At 43.0% G+C, this 17,942-nt stretch overlaps 1 protein-coding gene across 1 annotated transcript; it reads left to right on the top strand.

Moving 5' to 3' along the window:
* Positions 1-298: 298 nt before the first annotated feature.
* On the top strand, positions 299-16,444 carry LOC118222690 (lactase-phlorizin hydrolase-like). The gene is made up of 17 exons (XM_035408458.1): positions 299-1,357; positions 3,564-3,634; positions 3,815-3,898; positions 4,336-4,435; positions 5,468-5,552; positions 5,661-6,336; positions 6,821-7,472; positions 7,627-9,186; positions 9,733-10,001; positions 10,171-10,461; positions 11,231-11,429; positions 12,140-12,342; positions 12,794-12,900; positions 13,067-13,198; positions 13,530-13,753; positions 14,305-14,541; positions 15,132-16,444. Exons 1-17 carry the CDS (start codon positions 667-669, stop codon positions 15,359-15,361), a joined length of 5,811 nt encoding a protein of 1,936 aa, XP_035264349.1. The 5' UTR covers positions 299-666; the 3' UTR covers positions 15,362-16,444.
* Positions 16,445-17,942: the final 1,498 nt, after the last annotated feature.

Here is a 17,942-nt window from a genome sequence, read left to right as displayed (position 1 = left end):
TTGGCATATTTTATGGGCTTATAGCCCTATAACAGATCAGAGACATCTGATACACCTCTAACTGAGACACTTGACACATCTCTAATAGAGACAGGGGGGTAGCACAAAATTCTGGGCTCTATACATAAGCAGTCTCTGTGGGCCCCCTTCCTCGCTTGATCCATGTCTCTCACGCATCATTCCAGGCTTTTAGAAGGGGCCTCCCCCCATTCGGGCCCTGGGTAGTCAGTCCCACTTTCCCCCCCACTACGACGCCCCTGAACAGAGATTCCAGTAACTGAGGTTACAACATGACTGTTAAGTGTCGCTACATTTCTGCATAGGGTCCTATGTGAGACTGAACTAGTTGTACTGAAAATCATGCAACCTCTGAAGAGTTTCTTAGGGGAAAAAAATGAATGACTCAAAATAACCTGCAATGCATAAACATTCACTTAAGCATACTGGGCATGCACTTTATCACGTTATCAGTTGGCAACTCATTTAACTGTAATGTTAAAGAAGTAATATTTAATGTATTTCATGCCATTATCAGATCTTAAGTAAGTCCATAGTCTAGGCTTAGGGGGCCATTATCAATATAAGCGCCATAAAACTCTGCTATCAGTGTTGAAACAACGTTTAAAGGTCTGAGTGTGGCAAACATATAAATTGAAACGTGCAGCCATGGTTTGCCATGAGTGCCTGCTGACAGTAAAAATGAAGACCTTGTGTAGGGCTCTCTCTGTACTTCTTCTCTGCTGTAGGGTCTGCAGCAATGCGGAGCAGAGGCAGCTGGACTTCATGCTACTGGCAGGACCTCTGCCCGCACGCCTGCACAGCTTTAGCACGCAGCATGTAGACCCCCAGCCTTTGTCTTGGGGAGGTCCTGGAGCAGATGCCTTCGGCTGCAAGGGGCCGCTACCTGAGCAATTGAGAGACTATTTCCGATACCTCCGCGCCAGGGGAGTGACTCATTTCAAAGTTCCCTTGTCCTGGTCGCAGCTCTTGCCTGCTGGAGACCCTGGCCAGCCTGACCAGCAGACGGTGGAGTGCTACCAGGCCCAGCTGAAGCAGCTGAAGCAGGCAGGCCTGGAGGCGCTGGTGATCCTGCATCGCTCTGCTATCCCAGAGGCCTTCAGGGGCAGACACGGCGGCTGGGAGAACCAGGCTACGGTCGACCTGTTTGAACGTTACGCCAAATTTGTCTTCTCTGTATTTGGGGAGCTGGCAGATTTTTGGGTCACATTCAGCCATATCAGCGAGCTGGTGCAGGAGAAGCTCAGAGGTGCAGCCTCATCATCCCAACAGGCAGCAGTGACGAATGCTCTCCTGGCTCATGAGAAGGTCTACATCACATACCACCATCTTCTTTCAGGTAAAGACTCCATTTACCTCATATTATCACACTTGTACCTCAGTAAGATCTCAGTGTATCAGATAAACCTTATAATGCCACCACCAAAGAGGAAAATTGGCTAAACAAAAGAGGCAGACTTTTTAATGCAAAAATTGCATAAAACCACACTTTAAAGTGCATACTGCAGGTCTAATAGATATGTGACTCAAATCCTTTTTTTATAGATTTTTTTTTGCATATGTTAAAAACCACCTAAGAACTATGCTATAGATAGAGCTAGCAGTTTATCTTGTGTTTTTCCCTCCCCAGCTAGAGGCCCCAATAGCCACTTTGTCAAGCCCCTTTTCAAACAATTATTCCATTTGCACCACCTCAGTAATTTAAGTTGATAAAGTAATTACCGCTAATTAAGCACAGATGATGATTGACAGTGATGTTTACAAGAGACACTCATGTTAAATTCAGTTCAATTACTTGCTACAGTGTTTTAAAATGTTGTACAGGGGCATGTTAGGTTTCGTTAGAAGTTAGAAATACCCAAATTAAAAATTAGATCAGTTATATAACATTGAACTTGCACGAGATGTTAAATACAAAATAAATTAATGATTTAAAAAAATAATTAATCAAGTCTTCAATCAAGACCTTAAGTAGAATCAGGTGTCTTAGTGACTAAAACAAAAACATGCTTTATATGGATGCATTTTTTAAAATGCAGTGATACTCAGTCGTGGAGTGTCTGCTGGCTTTTTTTTTTTTCCTTAAGACCAGCGACCAATTCATACCCAAGAAAAAAGATGACCTGAGTTAACTGTGTAATCAATTGCTTTAACTGATCAATTGCTGTGCTACTAAAGTGCCTAGTTACAATAAAAGCCAGCTGACCCTATAGCTCCCCAGAACCAGGAGTGAGTTTGTCGCTGTATGAACAGAGGTAGCACTTTCAGAAAGCGTTTAGGGATGCAAAATTTAATTCGTATCGCAGCATAGTAACTTTTTAAAATTTAACACGTATTGTTTATGTGACTTCAGAAATAGATGGAAATTAAAACAATGAAAATAAAACAATGAAAAGACATAGCATTCTGTGCAATGTGTACATCTGATATGATTTATGTAGTGAGGAGAAAAATTGCATTTTATTTGTTGTGCCAAAATTCAATTTTGGTGGTTGAATATCATATACTCATTTCTTTCTGACCAGCAAAATATGGAAGTTTTGTCCAATTATTGAGCGATGCACTGTTGCATAATGCAATGCTCTAAGATCTGGACAGGTTTTTTGCATTTGAGCAGACCTGATCCATACATCCACCATTGATTTCAGGCTTTTTCCCTGAGAAGCTTTGTGTTATGCATTTAAATGTAAACTTTTATGGGAAATAATTAGACAATAAACCTCAATTGTTCCATTAGGCTTTCACAAATTATTATGATAATTTATAACAATAAAATAATAAAATATAATTAAAAGTTATTATTGAATTATTTTTATAGCCAACAGTGTATTTTTGGTATTAAAAACTGGTATTCAAATAAGCAATATGTATTCAGTCCACTTCCGAGTCACAAGATTGTGTCCTTTTATCATAAAATACATATCTAATACATATCTAATCAGCATTTGACCTCTACAACCCTTATGTATGTAAATTTACTTCTTACTTAAATTTATCTCTGAGCAAGTGGGATTATAAATTCACTGCACTGCAGTTCAAGGCTGCATGCGGTGTGGTTAAAAGAGCCTGCGGTATCAACTCCTGTGTGATGCACACGCACACACTCGCATACACATACACAGGCACACACACTCACACATACACAGGGGCACACGTACACATACACAGGGGCACAGACACGCATACACAGGCACACACACATGCACACACACACAGGGACACACGTGCACACACATACTCAGGCACACACGCACGCCCACGCATCCACACACACACACACACACACACAGAAGGACACACATGCACACACACACACACACACACACACACACCAAAGCACCCACACACAAAGCCATACAAACACATGGTGCTTGACAGGTGTTACAGCAAACATGAACTGTAATCTAAGCAAGACTCAACAATGTACTGAATATGTTAAGTTATCTAAGTCAGGGTACAAACAAGTTATGGAGAAACAGGCAAGGGCTCCATATTCATTTCTTTATAGTTGAAGGCCCAACATGAACCTCTGTTCTCATCTCCAGGGGGACAGGTCTCACTTGGGGTGGATAGCAATGATGTCTCCATCTTGTCTCAAAATGAGGCCACCAGTAGGGTAAGGAGCAGGGCACAGACTTCTACAATAAAATCACGATATGAGAAGAACAGTGATTGTTCAGTACACAAAATATACACAGAATACGGAGCACTGTGTTGGTTCGTTTGCCATTTTTTATTTGTGTGTGCTCAGCAACAATTGTAAACCTTCTGAGCGGCAGAATGCTCTCTCACACAGGTACCACTCGATTTTTTGTCTGTGGAAGTCCAGTATGACTGCAGGCAGGAAGCAAGCCTGGAGAAAGAGCTGACAACTATACAGGTGATGATGGCAGGGCTGATTCTTTGTTCCAGGGCTGGGGAACATCTTACCTTCTCTTTAGTCCTTTTACTTTGCATCACACAGCATACTCTACCTATGGATATAATCCCTACCCTGCCGCATCTTTGAGTGTTTATTTAAGTGCTTATTACCTCTGGATATAACCTCTCCTCTGCAAAATATTTGAGTATTTATGTGAGTGCTTATTACCTCTGGATATAACCTCTCCTCTGCAATATATTTGAGTATTGATTGATAAGTGGTTCTTATTTTGCTGACAAAATAGGAGCTTCTTACTCCTCATTGATGAATGTGTGGTATATCTGATCTTATAAAGATTCTCAGAAGTCCTGTGACCACTCCAGAGGAGCCTTAGCCTTTGTTGTGCTCTGTCTGGATTTGTGTGCTACTCTCACTATTAACAATGACCTCTCCAGGGAACCAGTGGGGGCCTGCCAATTTTAATCTATCAGTTAGATATCAAAGGCTGTGCCTCCGAACATGACAGCTACCAGTCCCTCACCAGCATCCTGCAAGGTCAGACCAACACACCTGCTGCAATATTCAATACGCACTCAAAGATATTAAACTCTTGTTGGATGGCGATAACACTGCATATTCTTTACACGTACTTTGTTTGATGGTGGCTTATTTGTAATTTGTTTCATTTAAAAGAATTACACAGAAAGCACAGACCAGAAATATTATGGGCATTTTAAGTGCAACAATTACAAGTTCATGATGAGTCAGTGATCAGTGATCAGATATCTCTGGAAGTGATATCTCTGAAACCATGATCAGATAATTATGAGGCACTCTGCAAGTTTAATCGTCCCAAGATAAGCTATGTTTATTATTATGCTCACTTTACAGCTGGTTTAAGGTGGCATATTTGCTAACTGTTCATCTAGAACTGAGATGTCAGCATAAAATGGGCTGCAACTTAATGTGCATAATGTAATATTTTTCTGAGCCCTGGTAAATAGATTTTTGTCCCCTACGGGGGAGAGGAATCTGTGGTCTTAAGCTCAAGACTATGTTGTGTGCCCAGAAGTGTGTACTGAACACTGGACCTGGAAATCTTAAGTTTCTTTGCTATTTTAAAACTTGCCATAATATGTTTCTTGGCTCCGCACATCTAAGCCTAACTCCTTCTTCTTTGCCATATTTCTTGCAACTTTTTGCCTATTTTACTTGCACTACAGGCTAAAGGTATTAGGCTACCTGTGGTTTTTAAAAACTTAAAGATCATAAAAATTCATTCAGTTTTATTACCCCAATACCTCCCTCCAACCCCATTTGCAAAATGATTGGATAGGTTTCCAATAATTTGTTTAAAGTCGTCCCTAAGATTATTGAGTAAAACTCAATTGTAATTGAAAGAAAAAGTTTATACTTTGGTTTGTTATTCAATAAATGTGCATATGAACTGAAAGTTATTTTTTTTAATCACACGTGAGCTATTGCTTTTGACCTGTACTGTATGTGTCTGTATACACACATGTGAGTGTGCTTATGCATGTTGTGTGTTTAAATAATTATAGATAACCCTTAGTGATATTTTTTCAGTCCTGAGGAACCCGGACTTGAAGATCTTGGGCTGTGACATTGTTAATCTGTTTGATCAGCTGAGCATGGACCGCACCCCTAAAAGGTGTCTTTCTCTCACATGCTTAAACTTCACTGCTGAGCAAAATTGTAATTTTTTTTATAGTGAAATTTTTATTTTTTATTTTTCCTTCTCTTTGTTCTTTTTACTCAGTCCCCCCAATTTGATAGGTAAAGCAGCTCGCCCCTCATCTGCATACAAACAGGTATGGGAGAAGTTCAGTGTGCAAACTCCAGCAGACAGAGACAGCTTTCTGGCTGAATCATTCCCTGAGGGTTTCCGGTGGGGAGCCTCCAGCGAGTCCTTCAAGGTGGAGGGTGGCTGGGCGGAGCACGGAAAAGGGGAGACCATCTGGGATCGGTTCGCCCATGAAGGCAACGTCCTTGGGAACCAGACCGCCGACCTAGCCTGTGACAGCTATAATAAAGCAGACTATGATGTCTACCTCCTGAGAGGCCTCCTCTCCAAGACCTACCAATTTTCCCTGTCTTGGGCCCGCATTTTCCCCTCCGGCCACAGGGGGAGCCAGAGCGTGGAGGGCACCCTTTACTATGACAAGCTCATCGATGCTCTCATTCAGTCCAACATCCAACCTGTGGTGACACTGCACCACTGGGACCTCCCACAGGAATTGCAGGACTATGGAGGGTGGACTAATGACTCCATCACTGGGGCCTTTAGAGAGTATGCAGACTTCTGCTTCTCCAGGTTTGGAGACCGTGTGAAGACTTGGAACACCTTCAGCAGTCCCTGGGTTATAAGCCATGCGGGCTATGGTACAGGAGAGTACCCTCCTGGTATCAAAGACCCTGTGGTTGACTCATATAAGGTGAATGGAAGCAAACCATCTTAAGATCTGTTCATCTGTATTTTTTGTCTTTTACTTTAGCTTTTCCTTATATTTACTGTTTTGCCTATTGCATTTTTAAAAATAATTTTCTATTATTATTTTCTTTATTAAATTTGTATTTTGGTTGAATCTTTATGAGATGGAAGTGTTTTGTGTACCCCATAACATACTTATGTGAGAAGCACTGCAGTAATGCCACTTAAAAATGATAGTAAATGCATCCAGTTACATTGGCTACATTTTTTGTATTGTTCATACAGTAGTCAAACCACTCGTATTATAGTGCATCACTTGTATAGCTAGATATTTACTAAAACTGTTCTTACCATAAATAGCATGTAGCTGGGCATGCTACTCACAACATTCTGATTACATAACTATTCCAACTTACTTGGGTGCTGCAAAGACAGATTTTGCTTTTTGGTGGTATGAATCTGATCCATGTTTCATGTCTCCCCACAAGGTGACCCACACCATCCTGAAGTCCCATGCTGAAGCCTGGCACGTTTACAACGATAAATACCGGCAGGTGCAGGGGGGCAAAGTTGGCATCGCCCTGAATTCGGACTGGGCCGAGCCCCTGGCCTCATCCAGCCCTGCCCAGGACGTGGAGGCAGCAGAACGGTACCTGCAGTTTATGCTGGGCTGGTTTGCCCACCCCATATTCGTGGATGGAGATTACCCACCTCTCCTGAAGAGTCAGATCGGAGCGAAGCAGAGTGAATGTCCTGGCGCAGAGCCCGCTGTCCTGCCCGTTTTCTCTGATGCCGAGAGGAAGCGTATCCAGGGGACGGCGGATTTCTTTGGGCTGAACCACTACACGTCCCGGCTGGTCAACGAGACCAAGGGGGGCTGCCAGACCGGGCCAGCAGGGGTGGGGGATTTCATGTCGCATGCAGACCCTTCCTGGCCCACCACTGCTTCCAGCTGGATTTGTTCTGTCCCGTGGGGAATCCGCAGGATCCTCAGCTTCATCACTGCAGAGTACACGTCTGTCACCAAGGTCCCTATCTATGTCACAGGGAATGGCATGCCCACGGTGGGAGGACCTGAGGTGCTCAATGACACAGAGAGAGTGCTGTATCTCAGGAGCTATATCAACGAGGCCCTGAAAGGTCAGAGTCTTTTCTGGGAGCAGTCTGGTCTTGTAAACATTTGTATGTAATATATATATATGAACACTATACATAATAGATTATGGGTTTGTTATTAAAGTTGAAGAAATGTACAATGCAACTGAATTAATCTATTTTTATTGTTTTGGAACAGCTATTCGTTTAGATGGAGTGGACCTGCAGGGTTTCACCGTTCAGTCTTTGATGGATGGGTTTGAGGGCCCGCAAGGTTACAGTGAACGTTTCGGTTTGCACTACGTCGACTTTGGGAGCATGGATAGACCAAGGACCCCAAAGGCCTCTGCCCATTTCTACTCCCAAATCATAAAGAACAATGGCATCTCTACCGTGAGACAATGGAGGATCCTACCGAGTAGCTCTGCCCCTCAATACCAGACAACTAGGCTATCTAGCCTACCTCCATCTGAGGTCCCGTCAAAGGCCAAAGTGGTCTGGGAGAAGTTCTCCCGCCAATCGAAGTTTGAGAGGAAGCTCTACCACTATGGGACCTTTCCTGAAGGATTTCACTGGGGGGTCTCATCCTCAGCATATCAGGTGGAAGGCGGCTGGGATGCAGATGGGAAAGGTATGAGTGTGTGGGACCAGTTCACCCATACGCCCGGCAGCATTCCCAACAATGACAATGGAGATGTGGCATGTGACAGCTACCGCCAGACAGAGGAGGACCTCTACATGCTGAGAGCCCTAGGGGTGACATCCTACAGGTTCTCTCTGTCCTGGTCCAGAATCTTCCCCAATGGCCAGAAGGTGTCCCTCAACCAGAATGGTGTGGACTATTACAATAAGCTCATTGATGGTCTCCTAGTCCACAACATCACCCCCATAGTGACACTGTATCATTGGGACCTACCCCAGGCCCTAATGAGCATCAATGGCTGGGAGAATGTCTCCACCATTGCCTTGTTCAGTGAGTTCAGTGAATTCTGCTTTGCCACCTTTGGGGACAGAGTGAAGTTCTGGGTGACCTTCAATGAACCCTACACCATAGCGTGGTCAGGGTATGGACTTGGGGCTATCCCTCCTAATGTCAAGAATCCTGCTGACGCTCCCTACAGAGTGGCCCACAACCTGCTGAAAGCTCACGCTATGGCATACCGCACGTATGATGAGAAGTACCGTAAAGCCCAAGGTGGTGTGGTCTCCATCAGCCTCAATGCCAACTGGGTGGAGCCTAAGGACGTTGACATTCCAAGGGAGGTGAGGGCTGCTGATCGTGCCATGCAGTTCCAGCTGGGCTGGTTTGCTCACCCCATCTTCAAGAATGGTGACTACCCAGACGCCATGAAGTGGATGGTAGGAAACAAGAGCGAGCTGCAGGGCCTGCCAGAGTCCAGGCTCCCTGTGTTCACGGAGCAGGAGAAAGCCTACATCCGGGGCACTGCCGACGTCTTCTGCATCAATGCCTACACCACAAAAATAGTGCGTCACATTACCCCCAGGCTCACCCCTCCATCCTACGAGTATGACCGAGATGTGGGAGAGGCGGAGGAGACTGACTCTCCTGGGACAGCCATTAATGGCCAGAGAGCCGTGGCCTGGGGCCTGAGAAGGCTTCTGAACTGGATCAAGGAAGAGTATAGTGACCCTGAAATCTACATCACAGAAAATGGGGTGGCCACCAACTCTAAGACTACTGTGGATGACACAGACAGGATATTCTTCTTTAAATCCTACATCGATGAGGCACTGAAAGGTATTCCCTCAGTCAGTATTTCACTGATCCTAGCCCTGTTAGTCTTTATATATCTAAAAGGCTCACAGAAAATAAAATTATTATTTCAATTATAATTTCCAATTTTAATATATCTGCCCTTATTGTTGAATACTGGCTAGGTCATGTTTCATTTGTTGTTTGGACTCTGTACTCCAGCACATTGGATATGAAATAAAATAATGAATATGAGGTTGAAGTTTGTCAGCTTAAATTTGAGGTATTTACATCCATATCAGGTGATCTGTGTAGCAATTACAGCCCTTTTCATACATGCTTCCCTAAAATTGTGGGACCCAAATTCATTGTTTTGTTTGAAATCATACTGGAGTACAGAGCCAAAATAGCAGAAAATGTATATACAGTATGCTAGGATCTGGACAATGGCAGAGCAAGACCAGTGTTTGCTGGTTATAGCTGCACAACCATCAAACATATTTGAAGAACACATACATTTTTTGAATTAGATGCCTTAATAGTGAATATGGTGTGTGTGTGTGTGTGTGTGTGTGTGTGTGTGTGTCCCAGCTCATAATCTGGATGGAGTTAGACTGAGGGGATATGTGGCCAGCTCTCTTATGGACTCCTTTGAGTGGCTCCATGGCTACACCGTGGGTTTCGGGCTACACCATGTTGACTTCCAGCATCCAATGCGCCCCCGAACCCCCAAATACTCAGCCCATTATTACCATCGCATCATGAAGGACAACGGATTCCCTCTGCCAGAGGATGAGAAGCCAATATATGGATTCTTCCGTAAAGACTTCTTCTGGAGCACAGCGACTGCATCCTATCAGGTGACTGTGCTTTCCCTCACCTCTGTCCCCGATTGGCAGTACTCTACAGGGAGATAGGAGCCATGGATTTAAAAATTGTTATGCTCTCATGGGTACTGATCATGTGGAATATTTTTGCATTTGTAATGGAACTGGTCAGTCAATCTCCCTTGCTGTTCTCCAATGACAGGTTGAGGGGGGCTGGAGGGCTGATGGGAAGGGACTGAGCATCTGGGACAAGTTTGCACACACCCCCCTGAAGGTCGGCAATGATGACAATGGTGACATTGCCTGTGACAGCTACAATAAGGTAGAGGAGGATGTGGCCATGCTCAAGAGGTTGAGGGCCACCCACTACCGCTTCTCCATCTCCTGGCCCAGGGTCCTGCCTGACGGGACTCCCAGGACCATCAATGAGGCCGGTCTAAAGTACTACCACCGGCTGGTCAATGCGCTGTTAGCTGCAAACATACAGCCGCAGGTGAGGACAGTGAGAGATCAGTGAGATTGCCCTGACCTTAATCCTGCAGGATTCTGCCTTGGAGTCAGGATTAATTTTGCACAATGAGGCACATCACTTTACAAAAGCCCCTTTCACACATCGGACCCTTAACAAGTCCAGGTTCAATTATCCAGGGTTATGTAGAGGTTTTCCTCATTCACAAATAGGAAGATTTTCTTGTTGAGTCTGTTCACACATAACAAGACCATTCCAAATAGATGGAATAAACAAGCAGGATGTCTACCTGAAGCAATGGAGGACAATGGATGTCAACATTTTATTAATTTGTCTTTATATTAGCCAGATATTTCACTGAGTAATACTTTTGGCAGCGATATAATTCCTACCAACACAACACAGTTAAAGAGTAATATTTACTCTGATCTCCAGAAATCTTACTAGGTCCTGATCCAGAAAATCAACATGGAAAATTGCTGAAACATTTACGGGTTAAGATGCACATGTAAAAGAGGCTAAAGGGTCATGTGCCTGAGCTGGATATCCTCAACTGGTCACATTTTACCCTTTCAAAGGAATTTACCACAACATCACAACATACTGTATGTTGTGGAATACATCACAGAAACCAAAAAAAAAATTAAGTAGTATTTAAGCAAAACCTGCAAAACTTGTGATACCATAGTTTCAGCATTGCAAAATTGTCATATTGCTCAAATGTGATGATATCATCGCATGAAATGAACTTTCACACTTAGTGTTCTGATTGTATACTTCCTGTACCCCACAGATGACGCTGTACCACTGGGACCTCCCCCAGGCCCTGCAGGACCAGGGGGGCTGGGAGAATGACACCATTGTCCAGAGGTTCAAGGACTATGCTGATGTCATCTTCAGTAGCCTGGGAGACAAAGTCAAGTTTTGGATCACCATCAACGAGCCTTACAATGTGGCCAATATTGGCCATGGATATGGCACTGCTGCACCAGGTAAGAGTCTTTGCACATAAGGAGGTTAGCTTTACTGAGACATAATGCCCTAGTGAGGACCTTTGTGCATAACACGGTCAGTTTTACTGAGCCATAATGTCCTAGTGAGGACCTTTGTGCATAACATGGTCAGTTTTACTGATTCACCAGGTAAGGACATTTGCTCATAATGCAGCTAGATTTAATGCACCAGGTAAGGACCTTTGCACAAATTGCAGTTAAAGGACTATCATGCTATAATGCAATTATTGGACATACAATTTACAAATTAGTCATTTAGCATATGCTTTTAGCCAAAGTGACTTACAAAAGGGCCTTCAAGTACCAAGCCCTATGGGAACCGGTCAAGAGGAGACAGATCCCCTCCAGACTACTTGGTAGGATTAATCTGTGAGATATAAATCAAACCATGCAAGGACGGAACCTGAGATGCCCATCTCTGCAAGGGATGAGAGAAGGATCCGGTAGTTTAAGGTGTCAAATGCAGCAGACAAGTGGAGTAGGATGTGGACAGAGCCCCCGTGACTTGTGAGGAGAGCAGTCTCAGTGGAGTGGCCAGTCTTGTATTCAACTCAGGCATGGGTCATATGAACCACATGTATACCTGCTATTTATATAAAGATACCGATCTTGGTGGAAGAATCCATTTCTAGACAGACAGGGTAAATGCATGAGAGAGCACAGAGTAACCGGCAGCTCTCCTGTTACAGGTATTAGCTTCAGGCCCGGAACACTGCCCTACATCGTGGGTCATAATTTGCTGAAGGCGCATGCGGAGGCCTGGCACCTGTACAATGAGAAGTACCGCCCCAAACAGGGAGGCATCATCTCCATCACCATAAACTCTGACTGGGCGGAGCCTCGCAACCCCTACAAGCAGGAAGACATTGATTCTGCCCGGCGAGTTGTACAGGTGGGTGCACCTATGTAGTATCTCTTACCTGGCCCAGGTGAAGTCCTTCGTCCCGATGCCCAGCTGTAGCAAATTAAACCTGCAACAGAGATCCAGGCATGTGTGAGGGAGAAACCTCACAGGGTACAGATGAATAGGTTCCATTTCAAATTTGGGGGAGTCACACCTTTGGACCACCTAGTCATTGAGCAAAGATGTCAAAAAGTGCTTGTTAGCAAAATTCAGATTTATAATACAAACAAAGCTGAGTGACAAAGCTGAGGAGCAACAAGTGTTTCACCTCCCCTCCCCCACCTATCACCCCCGCCCAAAAAAAAAGATGAGCTCCCTTGAATGTCATGGTGTACATCACACACTGCGTATAAGTTTAAGAGATCACAAAATCAGTGCTGCACTAAAATATATGTCTCTATAATGAGAGATGTCTGTGCTGTCTTCTGCCCTGCTGCAGTTCTATATCGGCTGGTTTGCACATCCTGTGTTTAACGGAGATTACAGCGATGTCATGAAGAACATTATTAGAGAGAGAAGTTTGGCGGCTGGCCTCCCTAAATCTCGGTGAGTAAGAATACCATCTTAAGACCCTTGAGCTAAAAGAAAATATGGGAAATAAAACACTCTTGAAGGTTCATAATCATACATGACAGAAAAGGGCATGATGAATGAAATCATGCCCTTTTGGAGCGATGAATGAAATTCCGTGTTCCCCAATACCCTTTTACAGGCTGCCAGAATTCACTCCGGAAGAGGTTCAGAGAATCAAAGGCACCTATGACTACTTTGGATTCAACCACTACACCACTGTTCTGACTTTCAATGTGGACTACAAAAACCTCCAGCACTATGATGCAGACAGGTGATCGCTGATTCCTGATTCATTCATAAAGTTTTAATACACCACTTGTTTCATATTATCCACAGTTGGATGAGGGTACAAGCACTTTCGCATGAGATTCAACCCTGCCATCATCTGGTATGCAGGCTTATGGTCAACTCCATTTCAGTGCAGTCAGTTCAGGAAATTAACTGAAATTCAATTCATTCATTCATCATGAATATCTCCACAGAATGCAATGGGCTTTTCCTGAATTGGCTGAATTCAAATAAATTTGACCCCAACCCTGCATGCATGACCTTGTTTTATACTGTATAGCTGGTTTAGAGGGGTTTCTCTCGTTCTCTCTTAGGGGGGCAGGGACCATTGCAGACCGCACCTGGCTGGATTCGGGATCAGCCTGGCTCAAAGTCACACCTCCGGGGTTCAGAAAGATCCTGAATTTCATCAAGAATGAGTATGGGAACCCCCCCATTTACATCACAGAGAACGGCATCTCCGAGCGGGGCCCAATTAACCTGAATGACGTCCACAGGATCCATTACTATGAGAACTACATTAACCAGGCTCTTAAAGGTACAGTGTCAATCTCGCTCAATGCTATAGTGTAATGATACTGCCTGTACAATGCTCTGGGAACATTCAAAAGTGATGTACTCCTTTACAGACATTTTCATCTTTCATGTTTCAAATATCGCCGCTGTTCACTTCTTTAAGGATTTCTGTAGTTGTTAGCTGTCCCTATTCCAAAAACACGTGCTCACCTACATTGGTAGTGTTTATTTTCAAGGCATGTGCAATTCAATAGAATCAACCAAAGTTTTTTTTCAGATTCAATCAAACAAACCTTAACAGTGATAGGCGGGTATCTTTATGAATAAAGATGTTTGACAAATTAGTCACTACCAAGTGTCAATCATTTGATAAAAAAATCATTTACATTTGCAAGGAGCTGTTCCAGCAAACATTCCATGTGGCAAGTAAAACAGGACCTTACTTTGATTTAGTGCCTGGTTTATTTTTCGGTGACTATATTGCATATGGCCAGACAGAGAAAGTGCATATTTGATTGAATCCCACTGACGATGTCTTCGTGTTAAGTTTACAATTGTAAAATTGTGTCTCAGCATATCTGCTGGACGGCGTAGACATTCGGGGCTACACGGCTTGGTCTCTCATGGACAATCTGGAGTGGGCCACTGGCTTTGCTGAGAGGTTTGGCCTCTTCCACGTCAACCACTCTGACCCAGCACTACCGCGCGTAGCCAAACAGTCTGCTGCGCGGTATGCCACCATCATCACCTGCAACGGCTTCCCTGACCCCGCCCTCGGCTCCCACGAGTGTCTGACCCCAGAACCTGAAGGTAAAGAAGATAATATTCACATACAGTAACTGCTGAAACTTCTGAACATTACATACTGTGTCTAAGTATCTGTGTTCCGTATTGCCTAATATGTGCATTTTTGAATAAGCTGCTAACATGAAAAGTAATTTTAATATATATTATCAGAATTTGTGTGGATAGGGAATGTATTCAGAATGAACAGTAATGTGAATACGTTTGTCTCCTGAACATTAGCAGCCTTCTGAATAAGCAGTAGCCTATTCCTAAGTGTTATGACAGTATGTGCATTCTTATCCTGATGTTATTAAGAGAAAACAAACACAAGTGTGAAATTCTGCAACAGAATAAGTGTATAAAACAGAAAACCCATTTCCTGAATTTCTGACTTCATTTCCTGATCTGCTACTGTATTTATAAATGTATTAAATGTACACACTTTCTTTACCTGACACTGACTTAAAACAAATTGCATGTAATTTCATATCTAAAATGTACACACATGTAAGTATGTGGTGTGTGAGCATGTGTGAGTACGTGGTGTGTTTGTGTGTGTGTGTATGTGTGCATGTGTGTGTATACATGTTCCTCATTGATTATTCTTTCCACAGGAACCAGCTCTCCCTCACCTTCTCCGCCTCAGCCTCCACCAGTAAAGGTCCCGGGAGTCAGGTTTTTAGGCTTGGAGGTGTCCCCCTCTGATGCGGAGGTGGCTTTGTACATACTTTTCTTCTTCTCTATTGCCGGCACCATTGCCACCATCTTAATAGCTTACCGATGCAGGAAGGCAACCCGAAAGTCCCAGCACGAGGAACACATCAGCCTTGAGAAAAGATTTTAAGAACTGCAGAGCGCATCTTGCCAACCCATCATCCACCCTACAGAAGACATTTTCCAGAAGATTATTCTTATATTATGTTTTGCTAGATTCGTTTTTATATCATGTTAATTTATGAATGATGTACTTTTGCATTGTATAAACTTTTGGAATGTTAGCTGAAATCTAGTCAGGTTGCTATCTGGCAGTTTATCATCTGATTAAGTTATTTGAAGCAAAGGTGATAGCTTTCCCTCTTTCAAATGTGTCCACCTCTTGTTATTTGACAGCCCTGCTTTCCAATCAGAACATACTTGCTTTGTCTGCTACTAATGGACCTTTGAACTTTGGCAATGCTCCAATAGTAGTGATATAATATGCTTCAAACAAGTGCTAGCCACAGCCACTGGAAGGCCTTCTTCCATAGTCACTGGTACTGTTAACCCCTCCAAAGCTAATATGAACTGCTTGACTTAATTTTTATTTGTTTGTCCTGTGGTGAAAATTGTGTTTGTTGTGTTTTAAGGATTAAAGTTTTTTCCTATAAAGTTGACACGTCAGTTACCGTTTTTGATGCAATTGAAGTAAACTTGTCCTGGTGAAGGTATGTCAAATTTGGGAGTATATCAAACACAGCATTCACTATTATTTTTTTACAACAATGTTCCCAGTCTCACATTTTTGTCTACTGGTGTAGTATTATTTCCTCCTATTTGCTAATATCTACCGACTGTATGAAAATATGACATATACAATTGCTAGGACCCCTCTTTGCTCTCATGCTCCTCACTCCCTAGTAGCTGCCTGAGCTTAAGATTTCACAGCTAAAACTAGCTGACAGTTACGTTGTTCTGCTTCATAAAATGAGAAAATTAGCCTTTTATCAGTGGACAACAACATAAACATATCAGAAATGAAATGAATAATGGTTGCATAACATTCTCTACATAAGTTTGACATGCTCGAAAATTTAAAAAGTGAGTACCCTATGTTAACCTACAGTAACCTATGTTTCTATCAGTTTCTAAGGGTTTATAAACAGCATGCCATACACAAGCTGCATATTGAATTGTTAACATTTCTTGCACCATGCATTTGGCTGTGGAGAACCCCTGCAGGACAATAAAGTAGTTTATAGCAGGTGTCTGCTGTTCATGATGTTCTTTCTCTGATTAGTTGGGCAAGACAGAGGCTAGGGTGGGTAACAGCCAAGTCTACCCACCCTTGTCTCCGCTGCTTATAAATATAGATTCATGTTTAATCAGTAGTCAAAGTTCATAATATTTATGTGTAAGCCAATATGTTTCAAAATCCCATTATGCAATGGTGGCACACATTTATTGTGACATCTCTCCTCAACCACGGCACATTTTTTGATTGTGACAGCCACTATAATTCCTGACTGACTGTCCAAACCAATTGCATCAAGGTGATATTGACCGTAAACCAAGGCGATGAGAGTTACAGCTTTCTTTTGAGGAATGTAAGGTAGACTTGGCTAGCTGTAGAATATACTTTAAAGTAGAAGTGGTCTTTAAAATGAATACATTAAGTTATATATCATAATGGTTATCAACGAAAAACATTTTGCTGAGTTTCCAGCAGATGGCAATGATAACCCATAGAAAACAGGCATTTTGTTCACGTACTGACTGAACATCTATGAGTAGATTTGTTTTTTGAGGTAAAAGGGTTTATTATCCAGGACTGGCTACAGATATGCACTGTTTCATTCAGATAAGATCAAAGGTGAGACAATACCCTGTCTTATCGCTGTCTGCACTTGTTTATTGAAATTACTCCCATTGTCCTTGTGAAAGATTCCCTTGATTGTCCTGGCTAAATGTGGTGAAGAGGTCACGCACAGACAGATCTCGCTGGAATCTCAGTGGTGTAACTGTCGGTCAACAGGAACGTTCAAACCCAGTTCATTTACCTCTGACCCACAGCAGGCGGCACTGCCCCCTGCAGTTGTTGACGGTAGACGCTGGGTTATGATACATGCATAGGATTATGGGGCAAGCAACTGCGAGTGAGAGATGCACCTGTTTCACAGTGCTCCATTGAGTGTCTGACAGCATCACTATTCAAGTGTGAACCATTTCTACCCTCCTTTGCTGTGATGTCTTGAGCATACACATGCATTAATAGATTAAGCAAACCTGGTAGCAAGGCAGAAAACTTCTGCTTTGACAAAACAATATATAGCTAGTTTGGTAGTTGTATATTGGAGTATCTCCAATAATTCAGATATTATTTAAGGTAGATATCAGGATAATGTTGTCAACTGAGGAGTTAATTATTTCCTATACTGGTATAATTATTCTGCCTGCATGAGGAGCTGCAGAGAGCCCCACATTCTGCTATATGGCACCACTCCCCTGTGGCAGATAGTATTTCCAGAAGCCCTGTTTTGGAACAGAATTTCTGGTTTTCAAGTTATTTCAAATTCAAATTATGATGAATTTCAAATAGTTTATAATGAATTCCATCTTCCATATCCACTGCTACCCTCTTTTCCTCGTTCTCCTTATCCCTCCTGGAAGTGCAATCATGTCCAGCACCTGATAGTTCTGCTCCTGAGGGGTGAGAGTGAGTGAACAGA

The sequence above is a fragment of the Anguilla anguilla genome, chromosome 3 (assembly GCF_013347855.1).
Source record: "Anguilla anguilla isolate fAngAng1 chromosome 3, fAngAng1.pri, whole genome shotgun sequence".
Lineage (NCBI taxonomy): Eukaryota > Metazoa > Chordata > Actinopteri > Anguilliformes > Anguillidae > Anguilla > Anguilla anguilla.
This window is presented reverse-complemented; position numbering and strand designations above follow the sequence as displayed.